Source organism: Argiope bruennichi, chromosome X1 (assembly GCF_947563725.1).
Source record: "Argiope bruennichi chromosome X1, qqArgBrue1.1, whole genome shotgun sequence".
Taxonomy (NCBI): Eukaryota; Metazoa; Arthropoda; class Arachnida; order Araneae; family Araneidae; genus Argiope; species Argiope bruennichi.
The window spans coordinates 94927893-94947060 of NC_079162.1; the positions used below are offsets into that span (position 1 = coordinate 94927893).

The following is a 19168-nucleotide window of genomic DNA, read 5'->3' on the forward strand; positions in this document are numbered from 1 at the left end:
TAAATTTTTCAAAAATCTCTGAATATGCGTTTTATGAATTATTTAAAATCAGTTTAAGATATTTTAATGATTACTGATAAATAAAATCTTACATTGAAAAAAGTTGGTTTACAGATATAAGACAAGTAAACAATTTATGTTAAGTATGATGGGATAAAATAATGGAATGAGCAGTATGCAGATTACATAATATTTTAAATATTAACAAATAGTTGTCTCGGTTTTAGGAATTTTAACCATTTGTAAAACATTTCAACAGAGCACAAATATAAATATAACAAAAAGGAAAATAAACAAAAAAAAAACTACTTAATATATCAATACAACTTTCAGAGATTCTATATCAAAACAAATTATTTCAATTTCTGAAGTCTAAAAAATCATATGTAGCAAGTATTTTTTTCCTATTTAAAATAGAAAATTTGTAAGTTCAACTTTGCATATTAAAATACCACAAAACATATGGTTCATAATTAAAGCATCAACTGTTTAACTTGATAAACTTGTTCGTATGAGAAAAATATTTAGCTTAAGCTCTTAAATATTATACAGATAATAACAAGGAATGTTTAAAAATTGTTTCTCAAATACTTGCATATGTATAAAGTATGCAAACGTTTCCTAAAATATTGCACCAGTAAAACTGAAATCAAATTTAAAAAGATGGTTAACATCCAGTATTGCAATATTACGGAATGTCCAATTCCAGTATCAGTTTTCAAAATATATAAATATCTGACACATTGCCTTATTTTGCAATTTCGTTTGCATATGTACAAAGTATGCAAACAGTGCAAAAATTACAACATTAAAATATCAACAATATAAAACGATTTTATGTAAACAACTAAAATAGTCGATATAAATAAAATTTTCAGACATTTAAGCGTTTTCTTTCTCAGGTGTTGAATCATTTCCTAGGTTGTTAGGTTCATTAAGTTTCGGAGCAGGAACTTGTTTGGAAGAATCGGACTCCTCATTATTTTGAAAATCCTTTGGAGATCTTTAAAAAAAAATTGAAAATTTTGAATTTTTTGCAGCTAAATAAATAAAAGCTATTCAAATAAACGCTGAAAACTTATAAAAAAATTAACACACACTCTTGGAATTTTATGGAATAAAAAAAGAAAAGAAAAAGAAGCCTTTTTAGAGGACATATTCAAAATATTTTTAAATAATTCACAAACCAAACATATTCACCACATATATTCAAACATAAATATCTTTAAAAAAATACTTTCAAGTGTTTACAGATTTGATATTATTCAATTAAAATTCTTAGAACTTGAGCAAGAAATATTTTAGTAGTTACATTTAAAGATTTTAATTTTAATTTTATTACTTTGGCCTTAAATTGCTATTTTGTGCTTTTCCTGATTTGATAACATGATATACCGGAAATGATTTTGAAAATATTCAGCAGTATAAAAAAGTATTACACGTTATAAAAAAGGGGATTATCAAAAATACTTCCAGGAGAAAAATCACAGATAGTTTCTAATCATATTCCAACTTTTACAATTTAACTTTTTTATAGCATATAATATACTTAAAGTAACTTCGTTAATGTGAAACATTACCAACCAAGTCGATACCAGAAAACAAAGCCGTGTTTTTCACTTTTCTAAAAAAAATTACTGAATAATTCAGGAAAAAAAAAAGTAAAATTCAGTATTGTAGCCGATTTTTAAGATGCAAAGACATCTATAAGATCCTTGCCGAGAAGTAATTTTTTTTTGTTCAATAAGTTACTTAATGATGGAAAAAAATTAGCCAATATTGTAGATTATTGCCTCACACTTTCATGAGAAAACGACAATATTGAAACGATATGTTTTTCCTGCTCTTGTAAAACAGACTGAGATTCAACCTGAAACGCCGCATTCTTATCCTGAAATTTCTGTTATAAACGGTGATAGCTTATTCCAACTTTTCAAAGAACGTGTCCGCACGTTTCAAAATATTAGACGTTTGCTCATTTCAGAAGATGATGTAATGTCGCTTGACGGCAAATTTGATACTACCATGGTTTTTCGTTTGATTTTTTTTTCAGGAATATTAAGCAATTAAGCTTTCCAATTACGACGATAATCGCGCTCGCTGCAGAGCCGAGAACAAATTCAAGTATTTGTAATTTTGAAGGTTTATTTCTTTTTTCATTTGAAAATCCAAATTTTCCTAATATTAGGATCTTTCGGATATAAATAAAAAGAAATGTTTTTAACTTTCAAATTTTTTGAATGCATGGAACATCCGCTAACAGCACAATTAAGCAATGCATTTGCTCAAAATTTTTCCGCAAAACTATAATACCTGTCTCTGAAAAAGCCCATTTTTTTTTAAATCTATAGATTACAAACCAAAAAAAAAAAAAATCTTTCCATGGCAATCAAGCAAGCATCTCAAATGAGAATCGCACGGGAAATTTTATAGCCTTTTTAATTCGTAATGCGAGAGGAAAAAACTCGGCTCCAGACTATTAAGTCCAAATTCATATTTGGTTTTCATTCATTAAAAATCCATATTAAACATAAAAAAATATTCTCATAAAGCGAATGGTATATTTGGAATTGTAAATTAATAGTGAAAAGCCAGGAATCATTTTAAAAAATAAAAGTAAATAGTACGGAATTTAAAAGCAATAAAATGCAGTCTCTTGATATAAAATAATGAGGATACAATACCTAATCATTAATCGGATATTTTTACTATTTCTTACTAATGGAATAAATTTCCTTAATTCGAAACCGCATGAAACAGCGAAGAATTTCAGTCTTTACCAATGCTAAGAAAAGCGCTGGAAGACTTCGGCTCATAGCGTGTTTGGGAACTCCCTGGTTCTAAGATATCTGTATGGGATGAACAAATACAGAAGGATTGAAAATGACTGCAATGTACAGTCGACTGTATTTATAACCTTCCTGTAAGAAAATATGAACAACTATTGAATTAGTGTATAATATTTAAAATTTCACCCTGCGGTCTCCTCTGTTGGAAGATCCTGTGCACGACTAACCGTATGAGAACCGTTCTCTTCATTTTCATTGCAGTGAAGCACCTTATCTTTTGCCTCCCAGTCTTGTGGCTCTTCATAAATAGCTATTGATATAAGAATGATGATTAAAATTAATAAAAATTTCAATGAGATATGTTCTCTAAACCTACAGAGGATATAATCTTAAAGTTATGAAATTGCATACTAAAATAAAAAATATATTTTGGCTCTTCGAGACATTAGGCTTATAAATCAATACATATATTTTATAAATTTTAAGGAGCAAAGAAAAGATGTTTTTATTTAAAAGGCACAGTAGAGGGGGAAAAAAGCCACCTATATTTATTTTTCTATCCCATGTGAAAACAAAGTATCTTTTAAAGATAATTATGAATACTAAAAGATCATGAGCCTTTATCTTAAGGAGTTGTCCATATATTTGAAATTGTACGAACTTTAAAATTTCCTATGGCAACACAATTTTTTGATATCATGAATAGATTTCTCATGAAAAAAGTACCCGGGAAATAAAGTTTGCTTGATATACCAGAATTACATCGGGGGTATCAGACATCTTCTGTTAAGAGGTTGTTTCCATTTGAGGATTCCAAGATTTTTATATTATCACAACGTTGGTAAAAACATTTTTTTTTAATTTTATTTTTTTGTGCACTTTAAAAGCATCTGTAAAGCTACAATCTATATGTTAAGAGGGATTGCTATTTCATTCATGACAAAATATTTATAGTGAAAATTTTCAAAACAATTGAGATTATTTATTGTTAAGAAATATTTAAGAGCATTCATTGAAAGTTTCATTTAAATTACATTTGAGCATGATTCTCCATCACGCTGAAAACACCAAAATGGAAAATTTTGTTGTATAAGCAAAAGATTATATATATATATATATATATATATATTGTAATTTAAAAGAAATGTCAATTTAAGTGTTAAAATCAATATCTTACATACTCAGAAATAAAAAATTAACTGATTTTTATTGCTTTGTGCTTTACTCCTGCTTTCCTTTATCATTATATACTATCATTCCCGCTTACTACTCATAAATAGACATGAAGTGATACACCACTTTATTTTTCAAGCATATAAAAAAAGTAGTGCATTTCATTCACTGATAAATGTAAATCAGTTTTCTTCCGTGCTTTACGGGCAACTTAGCTTTCTATGCAAATACTTCTTGTTTGCGAAAGATTTCACTGTATGAAGTCATGTATACAGGATATATGCCTGTTACAGACGTGAAAAGCAAATTGCAGAACATCACTCAAAATGTTCATTCCTATTTTTAATTTCCATATCGTAGCGCTTTTTTACGCTATAATTCATCACATATCTTGCTGCATCTTATGCGGATGGAAATTTGATAAGTAGCGACTGTTAATTAAATGTTACGGCAAAGTTTATATATAAACTTTAATTTCATATTTTTTTGCCAACGACGAATTTTTTTAGATATATTTTTATATTACAACAATACAGAAAATGATATTTGTTTCAAGGAGTACATAATCAGTAGTATTTTAATGCCAAATGAAAAACTGTCGATATTTTGAAATTTGTGATTGAGCTCTTAAATACATCATTTTAAGAGCAATACGGAAAACTTAATGTAATGGGAAAACTACTTATAGGAATGAACTGAAATTTTGCATCTCCCCATAAATTGGTCTTGTCCTTCGATTCATGCAAAAATGTAAGTATGTTGGAGTTAACTCTAATTTTACAATTTTTTCACATATTAAAAATCATTTTCATATTAAATACATATGCTAAAAATGTAGAATACTTCATATTTTCATAACAAAAAGAGTTTAGATCAATACCTTTATAAATTTTTAAGATATGAATTAAAGTTTAAATTTTAACATCAGAAAGTCAATGTTTTTTAGCTCATAATTTCAAAGCGGAAAGACTTAAATTAAGGAAACTTAGTTTGCAGGAATAATTTGTGATGCAGTTTTAAAATACGATGAGAAAAATAAGTGCTGCCATTGGGAATTTCGAAGTTTGCTCTTTTTTCAATATATAGATGCAGCCCCTTAAGAGATTTTTAATTAAAAATGTTTTTAAGAATATGTTAATTCCTTTCAAATAACATCCTTTTTTATATGATTGCAGGGTGAGCGAAGCCAGAATAAAGTTAGGTGATTCCTTTCTCTCCCCACAACTCTGCATGCATTTTTTTAAGCAACTGAAAAGTGGCAGACGCAGTAGAATTTTTTCATGAAAATAATTACAAAATGAGTAACAAAAATAGAGAAAAGAACCAATTTTGTAATTACACCTTCGTCTCCAGTTATGCAGTATGAACAAAGGAAGGCTGATCCTTAAAATACTAATGCCAATAGAATCGAACGTAACTAATTTGAAAACAGATTTTTATTAAAAACAGAAAATTAAAAATATCTTGATAAAAACAAAACATTAAAATCCAAATTACATGAAGTTTTTCTGTTTGGCTTTTTAAATTATATTTTTCTGAAAGAAAATATCAAATGCACATTGACATAGAAAATAAATAGTGTATATAAAATAATCCAAAAGAAATAAAGCATAAGCAATTTAATAGTTATTTTGCATGAAACTGCCATCTGCATTAATTTATAAAAGTCTTCAAATATACAACACTTCCGAGAATTGCTATAAACATGTAGTTTACATGGGAAAAAGAAAAAAAAGAAAACCTCACCCCATTTCTATTGTCATATTCAGTCTTATTCAAAGAACGAAAGCCGCACTGGCTTCAACTACTAAATAGGGATTGCAATACCGGGATACCGAATACCTTTATTTTGAACCATTTGTACAATTTTGTAATTAGGGTATTCACAAGTTTAAATACCGTTTTTTCGGTATTTACTAGAAATTTTTAAAATTCTCACCACTATATGTTCAGAGATCGACAACATAGCGAAATAATATACGTTTTTGTTTTTATGTCTCCCTAACGGACGAAATTAATTAGACTGTGAATACAAAATTGCATCTTACAATCAAGAGAAGTGATAAAATACTGTTTGACAACGGATTGTAAAACCCTCCGCGCTTTTGCGCAAGCATTAGGATGGGTTTAATTCGACAAAATAGGGGTGAGAGGAAAGATGAAAGGAAGAGATGTTTACATTTAACAATGAAGACTCGCGGTTTTATGAGACGTAAACATAGAGAAGTTACACAAAGCAAGAGGAAAAGATCCTAATGAGTAAGAATTTTTTTTTTTCATAGTGTAAAATTTTCAATCTGTCACAGGAATGCTCGTAAATGAATGTTTTTAAATGCTACTTATAATTTTTTGGCCATTAACAGATGGTAATATTTTTTCTAATTGAAAAGTAAAGCAGAAACAAAAATACCGAGGTTCTAGACTAAAAATCCCTTTTAAAAATGAATTGAAAGCGTTTATAGTCATTTATGGTTACAACATTTTTTTTAACGTCAATAAAATAAATTTTTTTATATAAACTGTTAAGTGCACTTAGTTATTTAAAAATTCTTTCGCATAACTTGAAATAAATGAATATGAAGGAGACAGATTATTTTGAAATGGATAACAGCAAAATTCACATGAAATAAAATTTTATCAAAGCAACAAAAAATAAGCTCAAATTTAAGCCATTTAATTTACTCAGAATAAAATTAAAAATTAGTTTGTAAAAGATCTTATTCTCACAATAAAAAAAAGGTACTTTTATAATCTATGGTCACACATGCCTACATTTAAGAGTATATTTAGAAAAACTATTATAAAATTATATTTATTAAAGAAATGTAGATTATTGACACTGTTCGTTAAAAATAGAAAAATTTACAAGCTATCATTAATAGGAGAAAAAACTAGTTATTATATAAAATAGATATATGGATAAACCATACTGAATTAGCACTGCCCTGCCCTCGGGTTCTGGAGGGGGAGGGGGGGGGCTGAATGACGGAGCCACATAGATAAATAATATCGGGCACTGTGGTCAACGCGTAATAACCCTCATTACATGTGTCGATCCTTCAGATCTAGCAAGGGTAAGATCATCAATGGAAATGGACTCTGAAAGCAACATCACTATTTACACACATGTAGCCATCACATCAGAAATTTCTTAACCTTATATGTTTTTTTTTTTTTTTTTTTTTTTGTAAAAGACCAAAAAATGTTAGATTCCCAATGACATTTCATTGGTAAGCATATTTTTCATCTACAAAATTGAAATATTGCAGATTATTTCTATCATCTATCAGGAAAATTTACCTATAAATTCGTTCTTTTTAAAACTGCTGGAACAAAATAATATTAAAAAGATTTGATTTAGATTTTTTAGAAAGAAGCATGTATATTGAATTCTTTCCCATAAGCTAATAGAAATTTTTTTATTTTCAGGGAAAATAAAATGGCTTAAATTTAATTCTCAAACATGAGTAACAAATAAATAATAATAAATTTCTTTGAAAAACAAATAGAGGAATGCATATAAGATTTTAATCTAATTTTTCTTACTTCCCAAGTTAAGACGGAAATGCCAGGACAGGAAAGAACCGGATGTCTTGGTCCCTTTGCCCATTTTAGGTTTAATTTCACCTGGAAGAGATCAGTAGAATTCTATATGTTTAGTAATTTCATATGTATATTCCATACTACCCTTATAAAATGCAAAGAGGATTCTCTAACAGGGAAAAAGCAATTTATAGGATTGATACAGTGCTAAACCAGTTATATAATCAAATACGTTTGACATTAGAAAAACTCAGAAAAGCTGATATAAATATTTGTGCCAATTAACAGTTGAAGTAAAGAATATACTTTGAAACTCAAAAAGAAACTGAATGGAAAGATGAAATGCCACCACACAAACTATTAAATGAAAAGCCTTCATGCCAGAGCAAAAAAAAAAAAAAAAAAAAAAAAAAAAAAAAAATTGTTACACAGTGTTTTCAATATAAAAGAGGCATATGCGAGCAATAAAATAATAGCACAAATGTAATTTAATAATGAACATTTAAATACAATTTCCTTAGCTCACAGCTTTATTTACTTTTGTTAATGAAATAGTAGCCTTTAGCCATATTTATTGCAAAATATTTTGAAAAGTTAAATAGCTTGAAACAAAATGGACACAAATAAGATGCAGTTTAATATAAATAAAATGAAATGCATCACGGGGCTGCAGAAAAACTTTGTGAACATTTAAATAAATCCACAGTGTTACAAGTGATCCTTACAAATACATTATAAATAAAACAATATATTCTGGAATATTACTATGTCTTCTCTTAATTTGAAAACATTGCATCAACTAATATAGAATGAAGCCAAAGGAATATTAGCTACAGGCTCATAGCAAATCAAGGGTAGGAGGATTTTAATTAGAGGAAGAATTAATCACATTACCTTTCATTTTCGGCTCTACAGGCTTTATAGCATACTCCACTGCATCAAATAAATTAGTAAATATGCGGTACCTGCCCATTCTATACCTTCTGATAGCCTCCAAGGCTAAAGCTCGATCGTAATAAAGAAGCACGCCTTTAATATATAAAAAAAATCATGATAAATACATTGTCAGGTTTAACTATTTAAATCTGATTAACAAAGAATAATAATTTGATGCATTTTTTAAGAAAATCAAGCATTTGAAGCAGGAGCATGACTATGCATTTTTACGTTGCTTTCGCCATTCGATTATTTGACTTTTGGAAATTTAACCACAGCAACATCTAAATTATATCAAAATAACATGAATGTAACTGAAGATATGAATTTCAAAAGGAAAAAGAAGTTTATGGAAATTTTTGCTTTTATTGTTAAAATCCAAGTGGTACACTTTGTTGTAAAATATTATCTTTCATAAAAACTATCTTTAAATTATACCAATGATTTTATACTACAGGACAAGATAAGCTTGTTCCACTTAAAATTTTGAACGCTTCGATAACCTTTGTATTCTATACTTCTAACTGATGACAGATATTCTATCAAGTTGAGTTTGTATTTACACAAGATAAAAAGGGAATCTAATTTAATATGAATCTGAAATTTCAAAGCAATAAAATTTCACTGCATTTTTAAAAATAAAAACATTGTACATTTCAAAGTCATTCCTTACATAAAAACATAAAATTTAAATGGACTTGATTGTTCTTATCAATATCCAAAGATCCTAATGATATTTAATATCAGATAAAGACTTGATAAATACTTTTCAAAACTTTATCACAAAATTATGAAGCAAATAAATTTAAGCAAAATATTCTTACCATATTTCAATAAAAGATGTTCAGGCAATGCAACTGCATATATTTCTGGTCTTGCACTATGTCTTGGTATATCACCTATGTAATCATGATAATAAGCTATATATTTAATCTGAATATTTAATAAGTTTCACTTCTTACGAATATGAAGCTCAAAATTGAGATTACTCTAGGTTGATAATACATATATGTATTTCAGGGATAACATAAAACAAGAATCAACAGTCTTAAATATATAATTAATACAATTATCATTTCTGATTTAAAAAGCCAACATTATATTTATTGTAATTATATAAATAAATTTGACCTAATAGATTCAATATTGATGTTTTTTATATTATATCAGTTTTTTTACTAGTATTCATATATAATTTGAAGAATGTTTAGAACAATATAAGCATTTGTGTCTATTTAAGATTGAAAAGGGCAAATTTTAAAATAAAATGTGGAAGTAGCTATTTTACTAATTTGTGAATTTTATCTACTAAATTGTTTCTTCAAGAAACAGAACTTATTCATTGCACAAAAATGAGTTCTTGGAAATACATACATAGATTTAAAAGCATTGGTAGGCTTAAAGCAGGCAGGTTTCAAATCAATGTTGCCTGATGGCTAGAAGTGCTTGATTCTGCAGTACTGAACTAATTTAAAACTAACACCATCGGAAAAAGCCTAAACAAGATCTCAAAAAACCCCTTTTCCTTGAATAAGGCTGGTCACATTTTCAACTGTTACTAGCCATACAGAGGTTTCTCAAAACGTCACTGTTGCCTCAAACAATTTTCAGGAAAACTTCAAACATTTGCTAAGCGAGAAAGGACTTTAAACATATTGCTCTTCTACCCATCACAGAAAAGCTGAGACATTCATTTATTTTTGGTCTTATATATGAATGAGTAAGAATTTTATTTCATTTCATTTTGGTGTGTTAGTGTTAACAGGCTCAGATAACTGAGAAAATTTGAAGAAAATATGACTATAATAAATTCTATTATTATTAAAGAGAACACATACTTCATGTTGGCTATCTTACTTTTTGAAATCAATGTATTTTGTAAACAACCATGTATGATAGTAATCAAAGAAACCTTATTTCAAATTATTTGACAGTATGCAGATATCTAATATATGCAAGGCCACATAACACTACATTGAATATATTTTAAAAAGTATATGGAAATATCAGATTTACATACATTTTGTCAATAGTAATAAAAAATGCAAGCCCTATTTGCATGAACTGTATGATATCTTTACAATATTCGATCTTCTGAATGTTGGACAATAACATGAAATATTGTATCAATGTTGTTGGTCATTTTGTGCTGATATGAAGAGATAATGTTATAATACAAATTATAACATTAGGATTTTATTTTTTTTACATACAATAGTTTACTTCAATTTTTGCTCAAAACTCACCAAAGACAGCAATATATTTCAAAGCATACAAAATTTCAAAGTAAGCATCAGAGCAATAGTAAATTAAATTGGGAATCATTAATAACAGATCTTTTATTCCATGGAGCAGGTATTAAACGAGATAATTTATATTTCGATGTTAAAATTAATTTATTCATGAAAGAAATTAGTGAATTTCTCCTAAAAATTTAAATGTTTTTGGTTTTCATTGTCTGAAAATGATTCTTAAAATGTTCAAAATTAAAATCTCTTTCAAAGCTTCAAATTTCAGATTTGAAACTGTTTCAAAACTGCAAAAATGAGTTTGTAACTGGAAACAAGTAAAGTTTTATGTTAAATCAATGAAAGAAAAAGTCATACTGTAGAAAATAAAATTAACAAATAAATAAAAAGATCAAATTTTTCTGTTGATAGAATGTTGATTTAATTTATTAACAAAAAAATTCATATTTCTGCACAAAAGTTTCGAATATTCAATTTTTATACAGTGACAATAATGAAGAAAAGCATGTTAGAATTTCTTTTGGTATTCCTGAATAACTGCTGACATTGGACATTTCTAAACTTTAAAGAAATCAAAGAAGAATGTTAATGCTGCTGTATGTATAAAAAAATTCCTAAAACATTACTCAAAGTCAAAATGTTTCAGAAACCATGGTTTGTATGATGATACATAACTATGAAATTCAAATAAATATTTGTTAAAAAAATTAGCTACACTATAAAAATGTGATCAAAACATTAACTTTACATATTGATAATAAAAAGAATGGAAAAATATGCAAAGTTCAAAAGGAAGCTACATTAAAAAAAAATTTTTAACCAAATTTTGCACATGAATTTCTTAGAATCCTAGATCTATACGTGAAAAAAAAACAAATTACAGCATAAAAATACAGAAACAACCCAAATTTGCATATGGAAACCTGTTATGTATGTAGGCACTGTTACACGTTTCTTTTAAACAGTGCAAAATATTGGCATCACATGCATCTACCACAAAGCATAGTATCATTTTTTAGATACTTTTCATTTTAAGATGACGAAGTAATATTATATGAAGTTTCTTAAATAAATAAAAATAAAGCAATCTTCTTATACCTGTATGGTCGATATATATGATAATACTAGAAAATGTTTTAGCAAATATACCCTCAAGAAATGATTTCTGTTTTTCTTTCAAAAAATAATCTTAGTCCATTCAATTTCATCCCAGAAAAAAACTGTAGCTATTTTTAAGAGTAAAATTTAATCATGAATAATTTGTCACAAAATCTTCAAAATATTAAAAAAAATCCCGTACTCTTTTGATCATTTCTTTAAAACAGATATTAACATCATACATAGTAAATACTAAGCAGTTTATATCCCAGTCACTCTTAATAAGCATGCACTGCAGCTAAATGAATTGAACATAAGTAACAAAAGCATGAGAGTATTAAAAATTTCTTTTGCAATTTTAGAATGTTTTTATTAAAAAAAAAAAAAAAAAAAAAAAAAAGGAAAGACAACATTTTAATTTTTTAAGAATTGCACAGAATAAAGATTATGTTAAAGAAATAATCAATTAACCTTTAATTTATTATGTTATTTTATGTGTCATTTCTACTTATGCATGTAATTTTTAAGCAAACTACATAATTATTTTTTCTTAGACATTGTTTATAATAAATAGTTTTACTTGAATATGTTTTACAACAGAACTTAAATTTCTTAATAAGTACCTTATTCAAACAGATCAAATAGCCACAGCTATAGTTTAAAAAAATATTTTCATTTGTTATAAGCAGAAAAATCTGAAAAAACAAGTACTTTGGGAAAGAAAAACAAGGAAATTTAAAAGAATAATTTGAATTTGAGTAGTAAATTTCCAAAAAATCAAAATTACTTATTATATTATTTATATATATTGAAAGAAATCTTATTACCTACAGGATTTGCAAAAACATATCAATACTATGACTCAATGTTTTAAACTTATCTAACTCTTTAGATGTAATTATTTTAGATTCTTGTAATGACATGCTATGCTAGAGTCACACATCTCAGCCAATTAATTTGTAGTGTAATAAAGTTAACCTATATGGAGTAAATGGAGAAATGTTACTTTTACTATGGCTATTTTTAAATGCGAAAAAAAAAAGGAAACGTTTCAACTTATTATTATTATTAATTATAATTATTTATAAATCATAAAATATATACATTTCTTTTCATGATGGATAAGTTTTTTCTTTAAAAGTTTTATACTTTATAAAGCATTATGCTATTTAATTCTTAAAATTTTCAGAAAAACTGTTTAGAAAAATTACAGATCAACTATAACTGTACAGTTTAAATAAAATGCACTGTACTATCTTGTTTCTTTTTTTCTAACAATTAAACCTCAACATATGAATAGAAACTTACCTTCGATTGATACAAAAGGAATGTTAACATAACTTTGAGAAATTCTTTGGTTAATAAATTCCTTTGTTTGTTTGTCAAGGTTAGTGATGATATCTTCACTAGTTACATCAGGGCTAGCAACTCTTTCTTCTGCATTTGCTTCAGCGTTAGTAGCCATTTTTTCTGAACTTATTCCAACTTTAATTATTGCTTTTAATTCTTCAAAACTTTCCTCTATCCTAGAAATAGCATTGCTTGATAAATTATACAAATATAGCTTATATAGCAGTCATCATTTAACAGAATACATAATTAGTAGCTTTCTACCAGAAAAATAATTCAAACTAAAAACACAAGGACAATATTGGATTGCCATTTGAATTCCTCGCAGAAAAATATCATGCATGCAAAATAAAACGTATAAATGATAGAAATCCTAGGATCTCTAATTGGATGAAGTTACAAAAATATTTATATGATTCGATAAAAATCTGAAGTTTAAAATTATGCTGGAAAATTTTTAAACAATTTTAAGAAGGAATAAATCAAACAAGCAAAAATTAGTGCATTTTTGAAATCTTATTGTAACTATGCATATAATTTTGATTATATGTAATAAATAATTTTATATATGCAATTGTTAGATGCTTAAAATTAAATCCAATTTGAATTCCATTATCACCCTTCTTTATTTTGCTGCCGAAAACCAATTCATGTATTTTCTACTCTTCACCTACATTAGGATCTCGACTGGATTTTAGTGTATTTTTTTTAATGTAATAAAAATGTGAACTACCACCAAAGGAAAAAAATAAAAAAAAGGTATAATTTAGAATTCTGGGCATTCCCTGCTTAGAAATTATTAATAACACAAGAATAATAATAAATGTTAGTGGAGAAAATTAACATAATGGTCTTTATGAATTGAATAAGTTAAATAAAGAAACTAAAAATTACTCAATATTTAAATTTTGTCACATGTAATGTTGAAAAATATTTAGGAAGAAATTAATAAAGTTTCCTTTAATACAACTCTATTTCTATAATACAGAACAATCCACATATGTAAATACTGTATTAATTCAAAAACATGAAAACTAATTCATTTATTTTTTTAAAAATAATCTATTTCAAACCTATTACTGAATACATTCAACTAAAATTTTAACTAAGTTTTTACAAAGAACTAAATTTCATTTTATTTTGAAAACACTTTATCAAGAAATTAGAAAAAAAGAAAAGAAAATATACTAGATTCAACTTCTGAAATAAGAATTAAAAGATAACATCTATCCAAAGCTAAACAATAAATATAAGAATATATGAAATATGCAAATCACAGTAGTTTTGTATTATCATAACCTTCGGTCAAACTGAGAATAATGTGAATGTTGCTCCATTATTCTCTCCGAAAAAATTATTACATTTCATCAGCAAGTTTATAATAATAGTACATAAGTATCCAAAAGGAAAAAACCACATATATAGACAATATAATTTCAAGCACCTCACTTATCAAATTAAATTATTCAAAAGTATCAACAAGTCATAAGCAAATAAATAGAATCCAGTTTCTTCTGAATGCCAAGACAGTAGCAATACTACTAAATTACAATTCATTTATATTTTTTTCTTCTTAAAGATTACACTTTCTTCAAGTTCAATCAATTTTTCAAAATCTCAGTACATAGAATAATATTACTTCTTATTAATATATTATTAACTGAGCAATGAATAAGTAGTGATAAAATATACTTTTAAGAGTTTCAAAACCAAAAATTTAGAAATAATTTATAGCCCAGCTTAACCCAGTATTTATTAAACCAGAAAGATTAATATTGAAAGTAAGCATATAATTTTATACCGAGCCTAGCAGAAAATACCCAACACTACTGTTACAATATCTTCACAATATTGTATAACATTCAGAATATCAAACAATATCATGATATTGTACAATATTTTAGTCTAACAGTGATATTTTCTCACCTCATATATTATATGTACCAAGCTGTAAAAACATATAAAACAGAATCAGCTTTTTAAATGAAAGTGTATAATGAAGACTCTGACCATAAGTTACTATAAATTTAAGTAAGATATAAATGACATAATTATAAAATTAAGAGGCAATTATCATTTTAAGGATTTCAAATTCATTATAATAAATTTTACCTATGTGTATGTAGTCTGACATCAAAAATAGAATTTACTGCAATTCATTGCATAACATACTTAGAATGCAATAAATAATTTTAAATTCAGAAAACTTTTTTTCCTACTTTCTTTGGCACAAAGAGTTACCTTTAAATTTACTTTGGAGTTCATTATTTCAGATTTATGCCTGAATTATCCTGCTTTATTGTTTTGAAGATTCAAAGAAAAATGTTAAAAATATTACTTATTAGTATCTTTGATGACTATGAAACCAAATAAAACTGCTCAAATCATATATCTAAAGTAATTTAAAGAAACTAATTTAAATTACAGTCAGCAGTTTTATCATACAGACTTAAGCTGTAAAAATTCAAGCTTCCTAAATATCTACCACATACACACACACACAAAAAAAAAAAAGACAAGCGAGCTTAAAATAATTTTACTTATATAAAAAAAATATTTAATTGAGTCTTAATTTTATGCTCAACCCCACCATCAGACTCAGTCACATTGCTCAAAGCACTTGTTGATCACAAATCTCCAAATGATGCAACTAAGAGAAATTCATCAGATAATAAAAAAATTTAAAATTAAACAAAAATTCAATATCATTCAAAAATCAGAAAAGATAAAAATTATTTTTACATATAAATATCAATAAAAGGATTTTCTGCCTTTTTAGAGCAAGGTATTGTACAATATCTCCAAGATGTTTGATACTCAGAATATCATCCATTACCATGAAAAGATGTTATATTATAGAGTATTTTGTATAAACAGGGTAAAAGTTTTTCTAAAACTGTTTGCTGGCAGCTTGATTTAGTTATAAAACAAAGAGTGAACAATGATTTTATGCTTTTTGTATTTGTTATCAAATATAATATAAATGTTTATAATTATCACACAATATCAGATTCCCTACAATTCACTACATAGCAAACCAATTATGTACAATTATAATAATTAATTTGAGGAAAAGTGGCGGTTTAAGATATTTCCAAAAATAACAAATGGAAAAGGTTTTTTGGAATTTGTATCTAATCATATCAACTCTTTAAGCAGAAATGCATTTTTAGGATGCTTTTAATAGAAAATATTTTTATAATCTCATTAACGAAAAACAAATCTGAATATTCTGCATTAATTATAATTAAAATCTAAATTTAAAATAATTATTTTCAATATTTTAATGAAACATTTTAAATCAATACTGTTTTCTTTATTATTTTTTACTGTAAACATTTAAAGGATCATGCTAAATACTAATATTGTTAAAATGACAAAATCATTTTAAAATTTCTGTTAAAATTAAAACTTATTACAAATATAATACTTTACGTTGAAAAAACATTTTGGAAACTCATCTTTGTTTCAAAATATTTTACAAAATTTATACAAACATACTTTCATTTAAAAAATCAGTTGCTGACAAATGATTGGAAAATAAAATGCAGCATTTACCAATGACAAAAAGAAAAAAAAAAAGCTGTTTGTAAAATTGATTGATACATTAATAGCTAAAATTAATTTTTTTACAAATAAAGACAAGATTATGTTAAACATTCATTATATTATAATTATATACAAATAAAATTACCTATAAAAGGGTTTTAAAACACTTTAATGTCTTCATTTCTAGGTGTGGACACTTTTAAAACCAAATTTTATAAGAAAAATTTTATCCCTATTCCTTTCACATTTGTTCTGCTCTTATTGTTATATTCAAGTTGTTACATTTTACAGCGAATGAGAAAGAAATAAGTCATTATAAGATATTAAAACTAGAAACAAGAAGTTTTGATGAAATCATCAAAATCTCAATTCTCCTGTGAAGTAATATACATAGTCTCCTATATACAGCTGAAAATTAAATGCGTTCTCAAAACAAAACTGCTAGGTCATCGAAAAAAAAAACACACACACCATAAAATAAGGAATGAAATAAATAAATTGCACGTTTGACAATTAATAAAAAGAATACTCAATGCAAAATTATTAATCAGTAAATTTTAATAAAATATTTTAAAATTAGATGAATTTCTTACTTATATTTGTTTACAAATATTTGAACGATTGTATTAATTACCATAATTGATAGAATCGTTATATACATTTTATACAAATTTAAAAACACGTAACATTATATAAATTTAAAAACACATAATCAATCAATGATGAAAACAAAACTAAAAAATGAAATTTCAATTTCAAACAATTTTTCAACTCAGAAAATTATTTTAATTAAAAATACAAACTATAACTTTAACAGAAAAGCAAGAAGAAAGACTGTTTTAGAGTTTTTGAGAACCACAGTGTAAGAAGCTCGTTTTAAACGATCACAACTTTTAACTACTCTAAACGATCAAAGACATATTTTACAATAAGATTCAAAACCGAAATATCTAAAATAATTATTCGAAACCAATAACTGTATGTTAAAATATGATCGCTTTCATAAAGAAATAGCTTTTAAACCTTTTGTTTTACATTTTTGAAACTGGTACTTACCTAGTGGTTACTTCAGCATACACAGGACGATCACAAAACTGAGCCGAAGAATTTCGCAATACTCCACAAGGTTTTCCGAATTCTCGGAAATGTTCGAATATACCGGCCTATAGCTTATTGCCAGATTCGCTGAAGATATATATATATATATATATATCATTGGGTATAATAACAAGCTAGAGGAAGAAAAATTGCTTTAAATGCTTAAAATGATACAAATAACAAGCTAAATCACTTTATAATTTTCCTAAGTGTCTAAAATAATTGCATTTTTCTCATCTTTAAAAAAGATGGAGGAAATGTTAGCCTTGAATGGTTTAGATTAGAAATCTGTACTTGTATTTGAAAATCCACTTATTTTAATAAGCTCAAATTAAAAGAATAGTTATTTGGATATATGAAATCAGATGATTTTAGTTTTTCACTTAAATAGTGTGTTTAGAATAACAATACAGTAATAGAGACAATTTCGGTCTTCAATGAAAAGAAACATTTCAAAACTAGGGATGACAAATATTTGACGAACCATTATTTTATAACCATTAACAAAAAATAACGAATATCAATTATCGATACTAGAGATACATAATACACGAATTTTTAATAATAAATATTTTTAAAATTATTATTTTTAAATATTTGTTCCAAAAAACATTATTTCAAGCACACTTTTAATTTTTAAAAAATCAGTAAGTAAAAGTTTTAAAGTAAAGTGTTTTCTAAAAAAAAATTGAAATAAAAAATTGTCATTTCATTCTATTCAAAGCATGTGTTTTAGCTCTATATACTGACAATAGATGGTGCCACTAGAAAAAAATGTTACATAGACAACACCAAATATCATTAAGTTAATAAATAGAAGTCAATAAAATCACTGCACACTTAGCTAATAAATTGTGACTTCATATTTTCGAATACTTTCCCATGAATAACACAAATTACAGCGATATGCGGTTCTTTTCTTTCTTTCTTTATTCGATTCTTTAATTCGAAGAATAACTGTGATTCGCTATATGTTTCAGTTTGACGTTTTTGATGAGGTTTCGAAATTGTGAAAACTAACCGGAGGAAAAATCGCAAAAAATGCGAAAGAGTCAAATCTAGTAAGTAATATCATCTTAAGTCAATGGATCAGCTTACAAGTTATCGTATGTGCATATATATATTGTAAAGTATAAGCATATAATTTAAACACATCAAATATTTTAATAAATTTAACCCTGAAGTTATGACTAAGATAGTTATGAAAGGATAAAACTACAGGGTTGTGTAAAAATACTTTTTTTATGCAAAATAAAATTTCCTATTTATGAAGCCTACAATAGAATAAGAATTTCAGAAAAATAACTTTAATTTAAAAATTATTTTTATATAGGATTTTAAAGCAGGGAACACATAGTAATATTAACTATTACTTAATTATTA

General features: G+C 26.2%; 1 protein-coding gene across 1 annotated transcript; it reads right to left on the bottom strand.

Annotated features, from left to right (window-relative positions):
• Window positions 1-568: 568 nt before the first annotated feature.
• Window positions 569-17833, bottom strand: LOC129958331 (uncharacterized). The gene is made up of 7 exons (XM_056070745.1): window positions 17744-17833; window positions 13097-13314; window positions 9266-9340; window positions 8400-8534; window positions 7509-7589; window positions 2976-3099; window positions 569-1003 (listed from the first exon to the last, which is right to left on the bottom strand). The coding sequence occupies exons 2-7, from the start codon at window positions 13251-13253 to the stop codon at window positions 883-885; spliced, it is 693 nt and encodes a 230-aa protein (XP_055926720.1). The 5' UTR covers window positions 13254-13314; window positions 17744-17833; the 3' UTR covers window positions 569-882.
• Between the last annotated feature and the right edge of the window lie 1335 nt (window positions 17834-19168).